The 14,268-nt window shown below is 45.2% G+C and overlaps 1 protein-coding gene across 35 annotated transcripts in view; it reads right to left on the bottom strand.

Annotated features, from left to right (window-relative positions):
- Positions 1–14,268, bottom strand: part of RIMBP2 (RIMS binding protein 2) — a 175,322-nt gene that overhangs the window by 24,354 nt on the left and 136,700 nt on the right. For 31 of the 35 annotated variants that reach the window (XM_075568667.1, XM_075568668.1, XM_075568669.1 and 28 more), the window contains 5 exons: positions 11,527–12,339; positions 8,710–8,861; positions 6,936–7,409; positions 6,124–6,270; positions 871–1,029 (listed from right to left, as the gene is read on the bottom strand). In XM_075568667.1, coding sequence (XP_075424782.1) covers positions 871–1,029; positions 6,124–6,270; positions 6,936–7,409; positions 8,710–8,861; positions 11,527–12,339 — 1,745 coding nt within the window. The remainder of the gene's footprint in view (positions 1–870; positions 1,030–6,123; positions 6,271–6,935; positions 7,410–8,709; positions 8,862–11,526; positions 12,340–14,268) is intronic. The other 4 variants (XM_075568682.1, XM_075568687.1, XM_075568679.1 and 1 more) reach the window with 1 other exon arrangement.

The raw sequence follows: 14,268 nt of genomic DNA, 5'->3' as shown, positions 1-14,268 counted from the left end.
TACGTGGTGTACAGACAGAAGGGACGTGGCAGCAGTAGGTTGGAACTTCTCCCACTCCGGTCAACTGCGCAAAGTGCCGGCACGCTGGTTAATATTGTCCCGCTCCTCTTCTTATGTAGGGAACTAGTGGTTAGCACGAGAGAGGCGCGGTATGATGCAGTATTTATCAGCGCACTGTTATTAAGTAGCTGAGGGAGTGGGGAGAAGCTACGGTCGCCACCGGCAACATCTCCACTCCCTCCGCAGTGGGGAGAGAGGGAGAGCGAGCTGCTGGGGCAGCCAAAGGTCGAGGGCCGCAGGTGGAGCCCAGAAGGGCTACCTGTTGCCCACCAATAGATTCGATGGTACATTCTTTGGGCTCTTGATTTAATTGTGTCTGTATTCTGTATTACTCTGTATGAACAGTCCTGGACACAAAGGCAGACAAAAGTATATTTCTTAAATCCACAAAGCTTGGGAAACCATGTTTTCTCTACCCATTGCTTTATCCCTCATCCACCCTAAAGTCCTCTTTAGAAGAGAGAGACATATCCCTTCCAATTTCACATCGGTCCATTAAAAGGTATCATCATAATCTCCAACAACATCTACACTTCCCCAGGACCAATATGGAGAAATTACATTTTCAACGGTGCTCCCAAATCCTAGAACTTTGCAAGGCATACTGGCTGCAGTATGGACTATGTAGTCTCACATTGTGTCAATTTTTCCACCTTCCACCACCTTTCTACCAAGTTTTTTACCTTTTTATTCCACCACAGCAGCTGACGTTGATCTCTTCAGCCGTATTGCAATGTAAGCCCTTATGAAGGTCACTGAAGGTCAACTGAACAAGATCTGGAGACTTTTGCTCACCTCTAGTCCTCTTACCTTGAGGGTGTTGTGCGAAGTGACGCTGACGCGTCTCCTCCCGCCATCTTCCAGCTGCATCTCGGAGTACAACTCCTCCTCGTCTTCCTCCAGGATGTCGGATAAATCAGAGCCCCTGCTGCTCTCCGTGTGATACTCATCATCTGGGCAATAGTGTGGCTACAAACGTGGAATAGGAAAAGATTATTTCACAAAGAAAGCCATATTTACGGGGTCCCGCAAAAAAAAAAACCACTCGATTTCCATTACCACTTTCCTGACATCAGAAAAAAAACCTACAGAATGATGTTACATGTCATCGTGGGCTTTCTCACGGGCGCCTTTGTTGGGGGGGGGTTTATTTTGTGGAAGATTTAAAAAAAATTTGGCCAATATAGTAAACATAAGGAATTCGGTAATACACACCACCTGAAAAACAGTCGTCTTTGAAAGAGGTTACCGGGTGCTCCAGAAGAAAGAAGCAGACACTTTTCAGGGTTTCGTGAAATGAAGAATTTCCAGGCACTCCGAAGGATATTCAAACTTGATTTTCAAAAACAAAATCCCCTACATCTTTAGCCTCCCAACGTTTCGGTTTGAATAGGCCATCGTCAGTGTGATTTTTGTCCTTTTTTTTTTTTCTTCAGATAGATTTTATTAGTTTTTAACAGAGTACAAGTAATAGACATAGTATACCCAACAATATGACCGTAAGAACATTATCCTCTACCGGAAAGTAGTATTATTAAGTAGAAATTCAAAACAGTCTTAGTAAAGCACTACCACATTTAACAACGATATAGGACGTGACCCGCAGTTGAACTGCAGTTTTTTATGCAATACGGAGGCTCAGGATCCAAGTTGTTACAGTGTGGCTGATTTACATTGATTAGAACATTATGCACTCCTATGTATATTGTGAGCGGTCAGCGAGATATAGGGGGGCGGGGGGTTAGTGTAGTACCAGAATTCCTGCAGCACCTTCACAAAACTCACTCCGAGGCATGATCGTCATCACCAGGTATGTGCAGAATGCAAGGCTCCCAGAGGGGAAAGGCTTAGCATCTTAACTAGCTTATCACTTCCCACTGTACTGCACAGAAAGCAAGGAGCTGCCAGGAAGATGGATTTCACTGCCCATCCTGCCCTCACACAAAACCTGCTGGGGCAATTTAATTCCATTATTTTCAAGTGAGCCAAATCATCGCTGTCTGTACTAAAAAAAACTAAATCAGTGTCCAGGAAGACAAATTAGGGCAGGTCATTTCTACATCTCAGATGCTGTTACAATGTGTGTTATGTGTGTTACTATGTTTGTGTTACAATGTGTGTTACTAAGTGTGTGTCACAATGTGTGTGTTACAATGTGTGTTGTGTGTGTTACTATGTTTCTGTTACAATGTGTGTGTCCCAATGTGTGTGTGTTACAATGTGTGTTACTATGTTTGTGTTACAGTGTTACAATGTGTGTTACTAAGTGTGTGTCACAATGTGTATTACTGTGTTTGTGTTACTGTGTTACAATGTGTGTTACTAACTATGTGTCACTGTGTTACAATGTTTGTTAGTGTGTTTGTGCAAGTGTGTGTGTGTATTACAATGTGTTACTATGTTTGTGTGTTATGTATGTTACTGTGTGTGTGTGCTTGGACATACTCTTTCCCAAGTCTCTGTCTGATTTTCTAATAATCTATTTTATTTATTTTTTATATGATGGTGACTAATCTCTAGTTAAAATCTTAACAAATGTTACATATAAAAATAATTACTAATTGAATTACACATTTATTAGCTCCGTAATTTTCCACTAATTAAGTTCTATCTTTATTCCCAGTGGCTTGGCCTCAATAAATGTTTTTAATAAGCAAATTAAAAGAGGCAGCTGTCCTATTCACTACATCTCAATTAAGGACTTATTTGGAGTTAAGGTAACAGGGGGGCTTTTAAATTCCGTATCTCTTTGCGTATAACTGCGTACATTGTATCAATGTATTTTGCACCCCTTTTTCCCCTTATGAGTAAATATGAGCAGTTATAGAGGAGCAGCATATTTTATACGGCGTGTGTATTAAATTCCGCATCTGCAATTTTTTCTATGTCAAAATTCTCCGCTAGGTCTGAGGTTTCCAAAACCGGTCACATCATTTGTATCAAATGTAAGAAGTTGATTAAAAGGCTATTTACATTTCATGCAGGAACAAGCATGTTGAACTTGACGGACGTACTGTACTGTGTATCTTTTTAACAGTCTCAGCTACTAGATCTGTGTTGCTGCAGAATTCTTTCCATATCCAAGTTTAAAGCTCTCCCACTGGTATTGGCCCTGCACACGCGTAGATTTGTTGCAGGTTGTGCTACCTTTTAGCGGACCAACATGGGAGTTCTTAAAATGATGGTGTACGGAGCATTTCAAATCTTCCAGCTCTCTTCTTCTGCACACGTAAAGAGACTTGTGTGGTTACGGAAGCTCTGCATATGCTAATTTCATCTTTCCATCACGGAGTAACAACCCCTGGACCAGGCACTACATTCAAGCTGATTTCTCGTACGTTTCTCTGTAGGTGTTACTGCTCTGGTCACAGTTACTCTTCGACTCCAATTTAATAGTCCAAGAATATACCCACAATCAGTACACAAATGTTCAAATGGTCCCTGTGAGCAGAACAGAGTTTCATTTATTAGCAACTTGACTGTATGTTGCAAAGTGGTAGAACAGGGCTCTTCAACCAGTCTCCAGAGGGGCCAGACCAGAAAACATTTCGCAGTCGAAGGGCCACAAGCTTATTGTGATATTGTAGATACATTTAAAGACTTGAGAATTATTATATCTCAACAGTTTGCCAGCATTTATAACATCTACATCATACATATTTAAACATCATAAATTAGCACTGTGTGCTCATTTGCATGTAATTTCCCAGAATCCCTGGCTGCAGAGGAAGTACTGTATGCGAAGAGATAATGGGGAAAGGCAGGGTTGCAGACCTGTCTAAGACATGTGAATGTGCTCACAAGGGATCTTTTTTACTTACCGTACACGGTAAGGTGGATGTGGTTTTTACCCACCATAACTTATTTAATGTTTGGTTGAATAAATATTTAGATGATCAAACCTTAAAAAACGGAGTTTTAGTGTGAAAAGCAGCACATATCTGCCGAAGCAACTAGTAAGACATTAAGAGGAGGAGAGAGTCCAAGGGATGCGTCAAGACCCCTTGCGGGGTGCCAGTTGAAGAACCCTCGTGGGGCGCCAGTTGAACACCCCTCGTGGGGCGCCAGTTGAACACCCCTCGTGGGGCACCAGTTGAACACCCCTCGTGGGGCGCCAGTTGAACACCCCTCGTGGGGCGCCAGTTGAACACCCCTCGTGGGACGCCAGTTGAACACCCTTCGTGGGGCGCCAGTTGAACACCCCTCGTGGGGCGCCAGTTGAACACCCTTCGTGGGGCGCCAGTTGAACACCCCTCGTGGGGCGCCAGTTGAACACCCCTCGTGGGGCGCCAGTTGAACACCCCTCGTGGGGTGCCAGTTGAACACCCTTCGTGGGGCGCCAGTTGAACACCCCTCGTGGGGCGCCAGTTGAACACCCTTCGTGGGGCGCCAGTTGAACACCCCTCGTGGGGCGCCAGTTGAACACCCCTCGTGGGGCGCCAGTTGAACACCCCTCGTGGGGCGCCAGTTGAACACCCCTCGTGGGGCGCCAGTTGAACACCCCTCGTGGGGCGCCAGTTGAACACCCCTCGTGGGGCGCCAGTTGAACACCCCTCGTGGGGCGCCAGTTGAACACCCCTCGTGGGGCGCCAGTTGAACACCCCTCACGGGGCGCCAGTTGAACACCCCTCACGGGGCGCCAGTTGAACACCCCTCGTGGGGCGCCAGTTGAACACCCCTCTTGGGGCCAGTTGAACACCCCTCGTGGGGCACCAGTTGAACACCCCTTGTGGGGCGCCAGTTGAACACCCCTTGTGGGGCGCCAGTTGAACACCCCTTGTGGGGCGCCAGTTGAACACCCCTCGTGGGGCACCAGTTGAACACCCCTCGTGGGGCACCAGTTGAACACCCCTCACGGGGCACCAGTTGAACACCCCTCATGGGGCGCCAGTTGAACACCCCTCTTGGGGCCAGTTGAACACCCCTCGTGGGGCACCAGTTGAACACCCCTCACGGGGTGCCAGAGCCCTGTGGTAAAAGTTCCTTTAAAATATGCACAGATTTTATGCATCAACAGACAGCAACTGCGTGAAGGGTTTAGGATAAACATGTAAGTACCTTGTACCAGAGCTAGCAATATTTACATCATACATTCTGAACTCTACTACAGCTGCTATGTAAAATACGTTTAGCATAAAGACCTTGACTGAGTCTCTAATGCAAACCACCAGCTCCCTGGCAGGGAAACCTGGTATTTGCAACCTCACAACAGAAGGCGGTTACTTATCGATACGCCACGTGCCCAAATGCAATCCGTGCCAAAACACGCCAAGCTATAGGAAATGTAAGATGGCTAAACATCCTATGCGATTATAGGATGGTGTCACATTTGTACAGTAATTATTGAGAACCGAGTCCTTTTCGGTTTGCAACCACTGTCATCTCCACAACGCAGAACAAGTGGCAAGGAGCAAACTCCTGCTTGTGGTCTGAGTGGGTCCTGTGATTTTGTACTTCTGCCCCAAGGAAAATCCCTAGGGAATCCATGCAGAAATACATAGCAGGCCAATAATCCCTCTCTCCTACTGCTTAACTACTGTGAACAAAGTAGTTTTGAGGGAACTGTAGGATACCCTCATGGGCTCTCCATCTTTGCTGACACAAGTTTGGGACATGCATGGAGGTAGTACAAAAATTAGGCACAATGTTGCATACAGATGTAGCAGATGTTATTACACCAGTTATAGTAAGATATCAGATTTATAATATCTCCATTGAAACAAAAGGCAACAACAAAGTGATTTTGCCAATGAATTGCACAATAACTTGTGTTATATTGTCTGCTACATCTGTACCTCATTTCTCTGTTTTCTATTACATAGAATGCATACAAGGCTCAACACCTTTATTATACAGAGGGGTCTCAAATATGGTAATGAGGCACAGTGATTGGGTCAGGCTGTTGTCATGGATACATCATCCCTCCTCCTTCCCATCCCCTCAACAACTAACCAGCTCTTAATTGTTCTAGTTATCCACATTTCACGTGGGAGTTCAGCTTACATTTTAAAATGGCAGTTTATAAAGATAAAACCAATACAACGAACTCAAGGAAATACTCACCTGTTTCCCGAGTTCGGAGCCCTTCAGGAATTCATCAACGGAAGCCCCTTTTCTTTTGATGTGTGGGGAGTCGTAGTCGTCCTCGTCGTCCGAGTTTGCGTACTGGACGGCTGTACTTCGCTCACTGAACAGACTTCGTTTCTCGTTCTGAATTGAAAAGGAGGGGGGAAAAAATGTCTCATGACGAGTCCTACTTCTTAAACCGTAGTCAAAATTCTGTGTGGTCACCCAAAATAATGATAATAATAATTGTTACTTATTTATGTCAAATGATGATTATTATAATAATACAGTAAGAGTATTGGGAGGTATTCATTTTAAAAGCATCTTGATTTAAGTGTTACTTAATTTTCCCAAGTGCGGACTGTCATTAATGAAGTAGGTCTTAGAACAGGAGTGGCCAACTCCATTCCTCAAAGGCCACCACCAGGTCTGGTTTTAAGTATATTCCTGCTTCAGCACAGGTGGCACAATCAATGGCTCAGCCAATGACTGAGCCACTGATTGAGCCACCTGGGCTGAAGCAGGGATAGCCTTAAAAACGTGATTTGGTGGTGACCCCTGAGGACTGGAGTTGGCCACCCGGGTCTTAGATTACAAGACATGAACACAATCCCCTTATGGCCTCTTGAGACTGTATACAATAGTGGAAACACAAAACAATGGCCATATAACCCCCAGAACCCTATTTGCTCAATATGTAATTCTATACTACTCTAGTAACCTAAGTGCATTCCCAGCAAACAATCACATACACCCTCCCAGCCATAGGTTATGGATGACGATGCATGCAAGAGAAATGGACACATTACCCTGTTGCTTTCTGCAACCCTTTGTGCGGCTTCCCTCGCCATGGCTTTGGCCATTGTGTTGGAAATGGGTGCACCTTGTGGCTGTGGGAGGATTCTCTGGGGAGAGGGAGACCTCTGGCCATGATTTGGGCTGTGGAAATTGGACATCGGAGGCTCCAGGGTGTGTCCATGGACAGGAGGAGATGCTGAACGAGTCTGCTCCCAAGACTCATCCACTTTCCTGTGTGGACATACGTGTTCATCTTTGGTATCTGGGACTCCGGCACTTGTTAATGGCTTACATCTGGGCATAGTCCTGGGGTGGTGGTGTGTTGGAGGCACCAGCAAATTAGGTGGAATGAGAGCAGTGGAAGAGTCTTGAGATTCTCCTTGTGCTGAGAGGGTTCTTACTGTAACTTCATTGGCATCCAGATTGAGTATTTTCAGCAGGTCCACCACAATGTTCTCTGCTGCTGGAAATACCACTTCTGCCACCTACACTTACAGACAGAAAAACAACCAGACAACTGAGCAACGGGGGAAAATGATCATGGCAAATTCATCAACTTTTGCTTTTTCTGCCAGGAATTACCAACCAAGGTCTTTTGAAGTGAAACTTCTTTGCTGGCGCCTACAGGGTTTTCATGGGAAAAAAATCCTTACCTTGTAATGAAAATCCGTAACGCTCCTAATGGGCGCGCGCCCGTTGCGCTCGCGCATGTGCACAAAACCATAATTTCAGGCTGCACAGAGGTTAAAAACACTGCTGGGTCTCGCCGCATATGCGCAGTGGCGACCGGACTCCGGCTCACATGCGCAGTGGTGGCCAGAGTCTGCTGCACATGCGCAGTGGCGACCGGATTCTGGCTCACATGCGTAGTGGTGGCCAGAGTCTGCTGCACATGCGCAGTGGCGACCGGACTCGGCGCTTGGGAGACAGAGGTGCCCAGAGAAACACACACACGCAGGCACACACAGAGGCAGACACACACACAGGCAGGCATATACACACAAAGGCAGGCGCACACACACGCACACACACACACACACAGAGGCAGACACACACACAAAGGCAGTCGCACACACACACACACAGGAATGCACACACACACACAGGCAGACACAAGCACACAGGCAGACACACACACACACACACACAGAGGCAGGCACACACACACACACACACACACAGGCACAAGAGACGCACACACACACACACACACATACACACAGAGATGCACGCACGTGCACAAACACACAGAGACAGTTAGTATAACTATGTAAGTGCAAATAGCTGCAACAGAGGTGTGTGCCGAGCGCGCGTATTCCAAGTCAAACTTATTTGCGTTTTTGAATTTTAATTAAAAATATTACCATCAGAAATACAAAATCTGTGATAAAACAGTGACCAAAGACAAAGAAGTTTCACTTAAAATGCGCGTGCTCAGCACACACACGACTTTTTTTTAGCAGAGCAGTGTCTGAGACATTATACATGCCACATTTTCTGATGAGTTTATTCACATGGATCCCAGCTACATAGCCCGAAAAAAACAAAACATTTTAATGAAATGGATGAGCTGACCGTTTGAAGCACTGAAAATATGAACCCGCTTTGTTGCCAGAGAGGACAGCATTGCTGGGTTCATCTTTCCACAGCAGAAAGTACAGAATTGGTTTATATTGCAGCATGGTCATTTTTGGAAATCTGATCTGCTTCAACAGGACTTCACAACAACTGGTGGAAACTGTTCAATAAGCGGGTTTTCTTGGGAATCTTGCCCCGATAACCTACCTTCTGTCCTTTTGCATACACAGAGAAGCCGGTCACACTTGCTCCATTGGATGTTCCAGTTGGAGTCAGAACTGGTGGTTTCCACGTAACCAGCAGGGTCACTGGAGTGGGCCCAGGATGAACAGCGACTTCTTCTGGTGGGATTGGAGGGCCTGTGATAGCAAATACGCTGTTGTAGATTCATTCTCAGATATCTCCTGTTTTAGAGGTCACCAGTGTGCATCATACTTCGTAATTTTTAGGGGGGGGGGGACGACATATATCAAGTATCGCAAACTGGATACCAACAAACAATGTATAATTTTTTACTCTACGCAACTCTGTTTCAAGGTGTTTTGTTCCATTTTTTGCCCTGATTTTCTCCACTTGGGCCATAAGCGTTATAGGGAGTGGTTATTGGAGGCGTTAGGGGAAGACAGAGAGAGCCGGAACTATATTATGAGGAGAAGGAGAGGCTCAGTGAGTAAAGACACTGACTGGCACTGAGTGTGAAGCAGGGTAACCTGGTTCAATTCAACCCGGTGTCAGCTCCTTGTGACCTTGGGCAAGTCACTTTATCTCCCTGTGCCTCAGGCACCAAAAACATAGATTGTAAGCTCCATGGGGCAGGGACCTGTGCCTGCAAAATGTCTCTGTAAAGCGCTATGTAAACTAGCAGCGCTATATAAGAACATGCTATTATTATTATTATTATGAACGGTATCAAAAGTTCCGCCTATAACTGGTGTAGTTTTTCTCACGTTTTGTGCCAAATAAATCTGCCCGGTTGAGGTGGGGCTCACCTCTGCGCCAAAGAGATCTGCGACAAATGTAAGGAGCGAGATTGGGAAGATTTGTACAGATGTCGCAGCTCGCAGACTGATGCAGATACTCCGTGCTCGGTAAAAATCACACCATTGTCGATACATATCCCCCAATGTCTCGACCTACCTTTTGTCTCATTAAAGCTTTTTCTTAATATCCTAACTTTTAAACCAAGTATGCCTACAGCCCTGAAAACGCCAAGGGCTCCCCCCACTGTCACCAAGAGCATTTCCTCACCCTCTCTACTGTCTTCTCTCTTCCCAAATCCACAGCGTACTGTAGTAAACTCATGCTTTTTGGCAGTGCACTGCCTTTTCCATCTGTTCCTAAACATCATCACATCTATGGAAGTCCTGTACTGAAAACACATGACCAAAACACTTTCTTTTAACCCATCTCTTTAAGTGGTGTGTGCTGGTTTTGTATTTTATGTTGTCTATATACATCCCATATAATTTTGATTGTGAGTTTATTGAGGCAGCCGGACCTTGCGGAACAAACAGTATCGTTTAGTATGCACCACTTTCTGTGTCTCTCAATAAAGGGCAGGAGGGGGAGCACATATATTTCACTAGGGTCAGTGGCACTAACCAAGTGACTACATTCAAAACGTTGCAGGATCAGGGGAATTTTTGAAATGATATACTTTTAAAATGTGCACTTTTCTCTTGAAACAATATAACAGCCCTTCATATGCACATAATAGTACGTTCCAAGTTTGGAGCCTCTTACTGCACTGCAGTTCAAGGAATCCCACTAAAAAGGCTTGCATCTTACTTGGTCGAGAAACATACTATGCTACTATTCCAGGGCGTGCCAATACGTCAAATTACCAACCAGTGCTGTGAGACTTCCCCAGAAAATGATTTACCGCTACAAAAAATGGCCAAGAAAAGAATCAATTACTGTGATTAGAAATGGTGCCAACGAATCAGACGCATTCAGTCCTGGAACCGTCACAAAAACCACCCTCGCTACAATTTTCAACGTGCAGGAAAAGTCTAGACATCGACTCAGCCAGATGAACAAATGAGCTGGAAACATCTCAACACACTGTGCAATGCTACCAATAGGCAACAAGGCATCAAAGCCTGCGGTCCTATCTATTGATAAGCTGATTTATTTAGTGCATTGTTGCTTGGGCTGGAAGAGGGGACTCAGACACATTACATTGCATCTCCTTCCTGCTGTCAGAGGCTTTACAGAACAATGCAAGTTGGCAAACGGAAGGTTTTGCACAATAAAAACATGGCTGATCAACGGAATGCTATGAACAAGCTACAGTGTAGCTGCATCCAATTGTCATCAAAACAGTCACTTAGCTAGCTGGTCCAAAAAAGCAGACTATTGAAACTGCCACATTTTAAGCCAGGAAGCAGAAAATGCCTTCCAGTAAATGCCTCATTAGGGGTCCTAAGGCAATTAATGATCGAGTTTGCATATGGTGATCAGACTACATATATATTACTGTATCTTTTAGTGTGCAGGCTCTTTTTTTTGTCTTTAGGGTCCTTCTTCCCTTTATTTGGATTTATGAGCTCAAACATCTGCGGCAGCTGAAATCTGAATGATATATTAATTTTCTACTGTATTTGTAGAACAAGAAGCATGCGACAGTGACACCTTACATGCGCTCCTGCACTTACCCCCAGCAGCAGGTTTCTGGCACTGTATGGCAGAGGAATACTGATAATGTGGCTCGGCTCAGATTAGAAAGAGATATGGTGAGATGTGTATTGTAAAATATGAGGAGTTGGAGGAATAGCAGACACAGGTAATGTGATAATAATATTCCAGGATTTTGAGGCTGGTCTAGCTGGCAACCTCAGCCTCTGAGGAGGTTGGAATCCTCTGAAGTCTGTGAGACCAATGATTATTCAAAGGTGTGAGACGGGCTTTTAAATATACCCATTTAAAATGAGTACAGTAAACTTGACAACCGAGAGAGGCACAGAGACATTTTAGGCAAATGCCTAAAAAAAAACTAACACACACACACACAGACACACTAACCTGATGGTTGGGTAGAAAATTCCACACATGCTTCTTTCCTTTCTCTCTGCTCTAAAGGAAGCTGCCAGGGCATCTGGTGGGGCTGTGCTAGAAGCTTCAGTTTGTAGGTAACGTTGGGCTTCAGGTTGAAAAAGTGGTACTTGTAGGTGGCAGCCTTGACCATGTCAAACTCCTCGTCACTGAGGAAAATGACGTGGCTGTAATTGCTGTTGCTGGGAAGCCAGGAGAGGTCAGCAGATAACTGAGTGATGTTGTCCACCTTTAGGTGAGAAGGAGCTACAATGACATCCTTCCCAACCAGCAGAGTGCACTGTAGCTCGTCAGAGTTCCCTCGGTTCGTGACAGTCTGGATTGATATGCGATATGTAACCGTGTCAAGGTCCAGTTTCTCAATGAGACTTTTGGTTCTGCTTCCAAAGCTCAGGGTTGCACGAACATCTTTACCAACCAACACATTGTAGCTGTGGATTGTCCCCCAGCCTGGTGGCACTAGTGGTGGCTCCCAGCCCACAATAACACTTTTGGCGAGTTGTTTGATCAGGGTTATTTTCCGAGGATAAGGCACAATGTCTTCTCCAATCTCATCAATGTTAACGTCCATGGTCCCCGTGCCATTGTTCAGCACGATGGGCTCTATGTGAATGGGTGGGGTGATCTCCAGCTTGTGTCCCCCTTGCAGAAGAGGCGCCGAATGGTTGAGGAAATTCTCCTCCTGCTCGCTGGCCAAGGTGCTCGATACATGGGATTCATCGTTCTGGACAAAATCCACAAAATTTGAAGGGACCAGTCCTCTTTGCCCATCTAGCAGCTCTCCTGGGTGGGAGAAAGCAAACAAGTGTTTCTACCAACCCCTGGTGAAAAAGGAATGGGACTGCGCCTGATGTAAACCCAAATAAGAAACCCCTAAAAATATGGCAGCTCTAAGAGGAAAAAGGTCAGGGAACCATGCAGTAATGTAACGCTGCTGTCACCGATATTCAATTATCTGTATGCCGCATTAACCCCATTAATGGGCCCCATAACTAAATTTGAGAGCAGTATTGCAAGTGGCTATGTTAACCCATTTGCTGCCAGAGGCAAAGAGGCCTCCCTGACAGCAAAAGTGGTTAAATGGGATTTGCTAATTTCCACTTGCAAAATAAAATTAACATATATAAAATGACAGATTTCATCTTTTGTTTTCAAATTATTTATAAAGCACATCATTTAAAAAAAAAAAAAAGAGTGGTTAATTAAATATGTTGAAATTACCCCCGAAACCTCTGTTCTCAGTGGAAAACATTTGTATTGACTTAAAATACCATTGCGAAGAGCTACAAATTTATAGCCTCATCAATCAGCCATCTAAATCAATTTTCCCTTACATAGATCATAAAACTGTACCTCTCTGCTCTCTCGTCACAGCAGGTTTGTCACATTCCGACACATACCACACCCCATGTCTCTGTTTTACACATTTATCTCCATGGTATCTTCCTTCACCATAGGTATACATCTGCATGCATACAGCTGGATGGTACACCACAGTGGAACCAGTCCCATAAGTGCTGTGTGTCCAATGTTAACCCGTCCAGTGCAAAGTAGGCTACAAGTTCTGGATCATAGCCTTGTCATTTCTTCAAGTTCTGAGGGCAGTGGTCTCCAACTTTTTTTTTTGGTTAAAGAACCCTCTAGTAGCGCGTCTGAGATCAGATGCAGTGTAAGGAAACCTCAACCCTCTCCAATAGCGCGTCTGAGATCAGATGCATTGTAAGGCTGCGCTTATAGTGCGCGCGACAGCGACGCGACGGATGATGTCACCCGTCGCTGTCGCCAACCCGCGAAAGTTATAATTGAACTTTTGCCGACGTCGCTGGCGACCTGGCCATTGATTGGTTAGAGGCTGTCACATGTGGCGACAGCCTCTGAAAATTCACATTTTATCGGCTTCCAAATTTTTAGTCGGCGCTGTCGCGCCGCGTTTACTATAAGTTCCTGCGACGGTGGCGGCAATGCTTTTGTTTTCAGTCGATGTCGCCTTGCCGGCACTATAAGCGCAGCCTAAGGAACCCCAACCCTCTCTAATAGCGCGTCTGAGATCAGATGCATTGTAAGGAACCCCATCCCTCTCTAATAGCGTGTCTGAGATCAGATGCATTGTAAGGAACCCCATCCCTCTCTAATAGCGCATCTAAAATCAGGTGCATTGTAAGGAACCCCATCCCTCACCAATAGCGCGTCTGAGATCAGATGCATTGTAAGGAACCCCAACCCTCTCTAATAGCGCGTCTGAGATCAGATGCAGTGTAAGGAACCCCAACCCTCTCTAATAGTGCGTCTGAGATCAGATGCATTGTAAGGAACCCCAACCCTCTCTAATAGCGCGTCTGAGATCAGATGTACTGTAAATCCTTCTGTATTTGGTAACATTTTCAAATGACCTGAAAATTGCAGGGAGCCTTTTAGGGATGCCCGGGGAACCCCAGTTGAAAAACACTGCCTTAGGGTGTAGTCAATCAGAATATATCAGCATTCAGCAGCTGCAGAGATACTAGAAACACAATGTTGCCATCATTTTATATACCCCTTTGACCCTTTCAGTGCTAGTCTCCTACAACACAACCAAAAGCAATGCATTTTAGACCCCTCTGGCACTGAAAAGGTTATAGACTTTAAGCAGAAAATTGGTCATTATTTAAGTAATAATCCCTGAAGAACATGGCATTACTGGCCAATAATGCCCTGGCTGGAAGAGCTGAAGGC

This window comes from Ascaphus truei, chromosome 13 (genome assembly GCF_040206685.1).
Source record: "Ascaphus truei isolate aAscTru1 chromosome 13, aAscTru1.hap1, whole genome shotgun sequence".
In the NCBI taxonomy this organism is placed as follows: domain Eukaryota; kingdom Metazoa; phylum Chordata; class Amphibia; order Anura; family Ascaphidae; genus Ascaphus; species Ascaphus truei.
The sequence above is the reverse complement of the archived record's forward strand: the minus strand, read 5'-3'. Positions and strand labels throughout refer to the sequence as shown.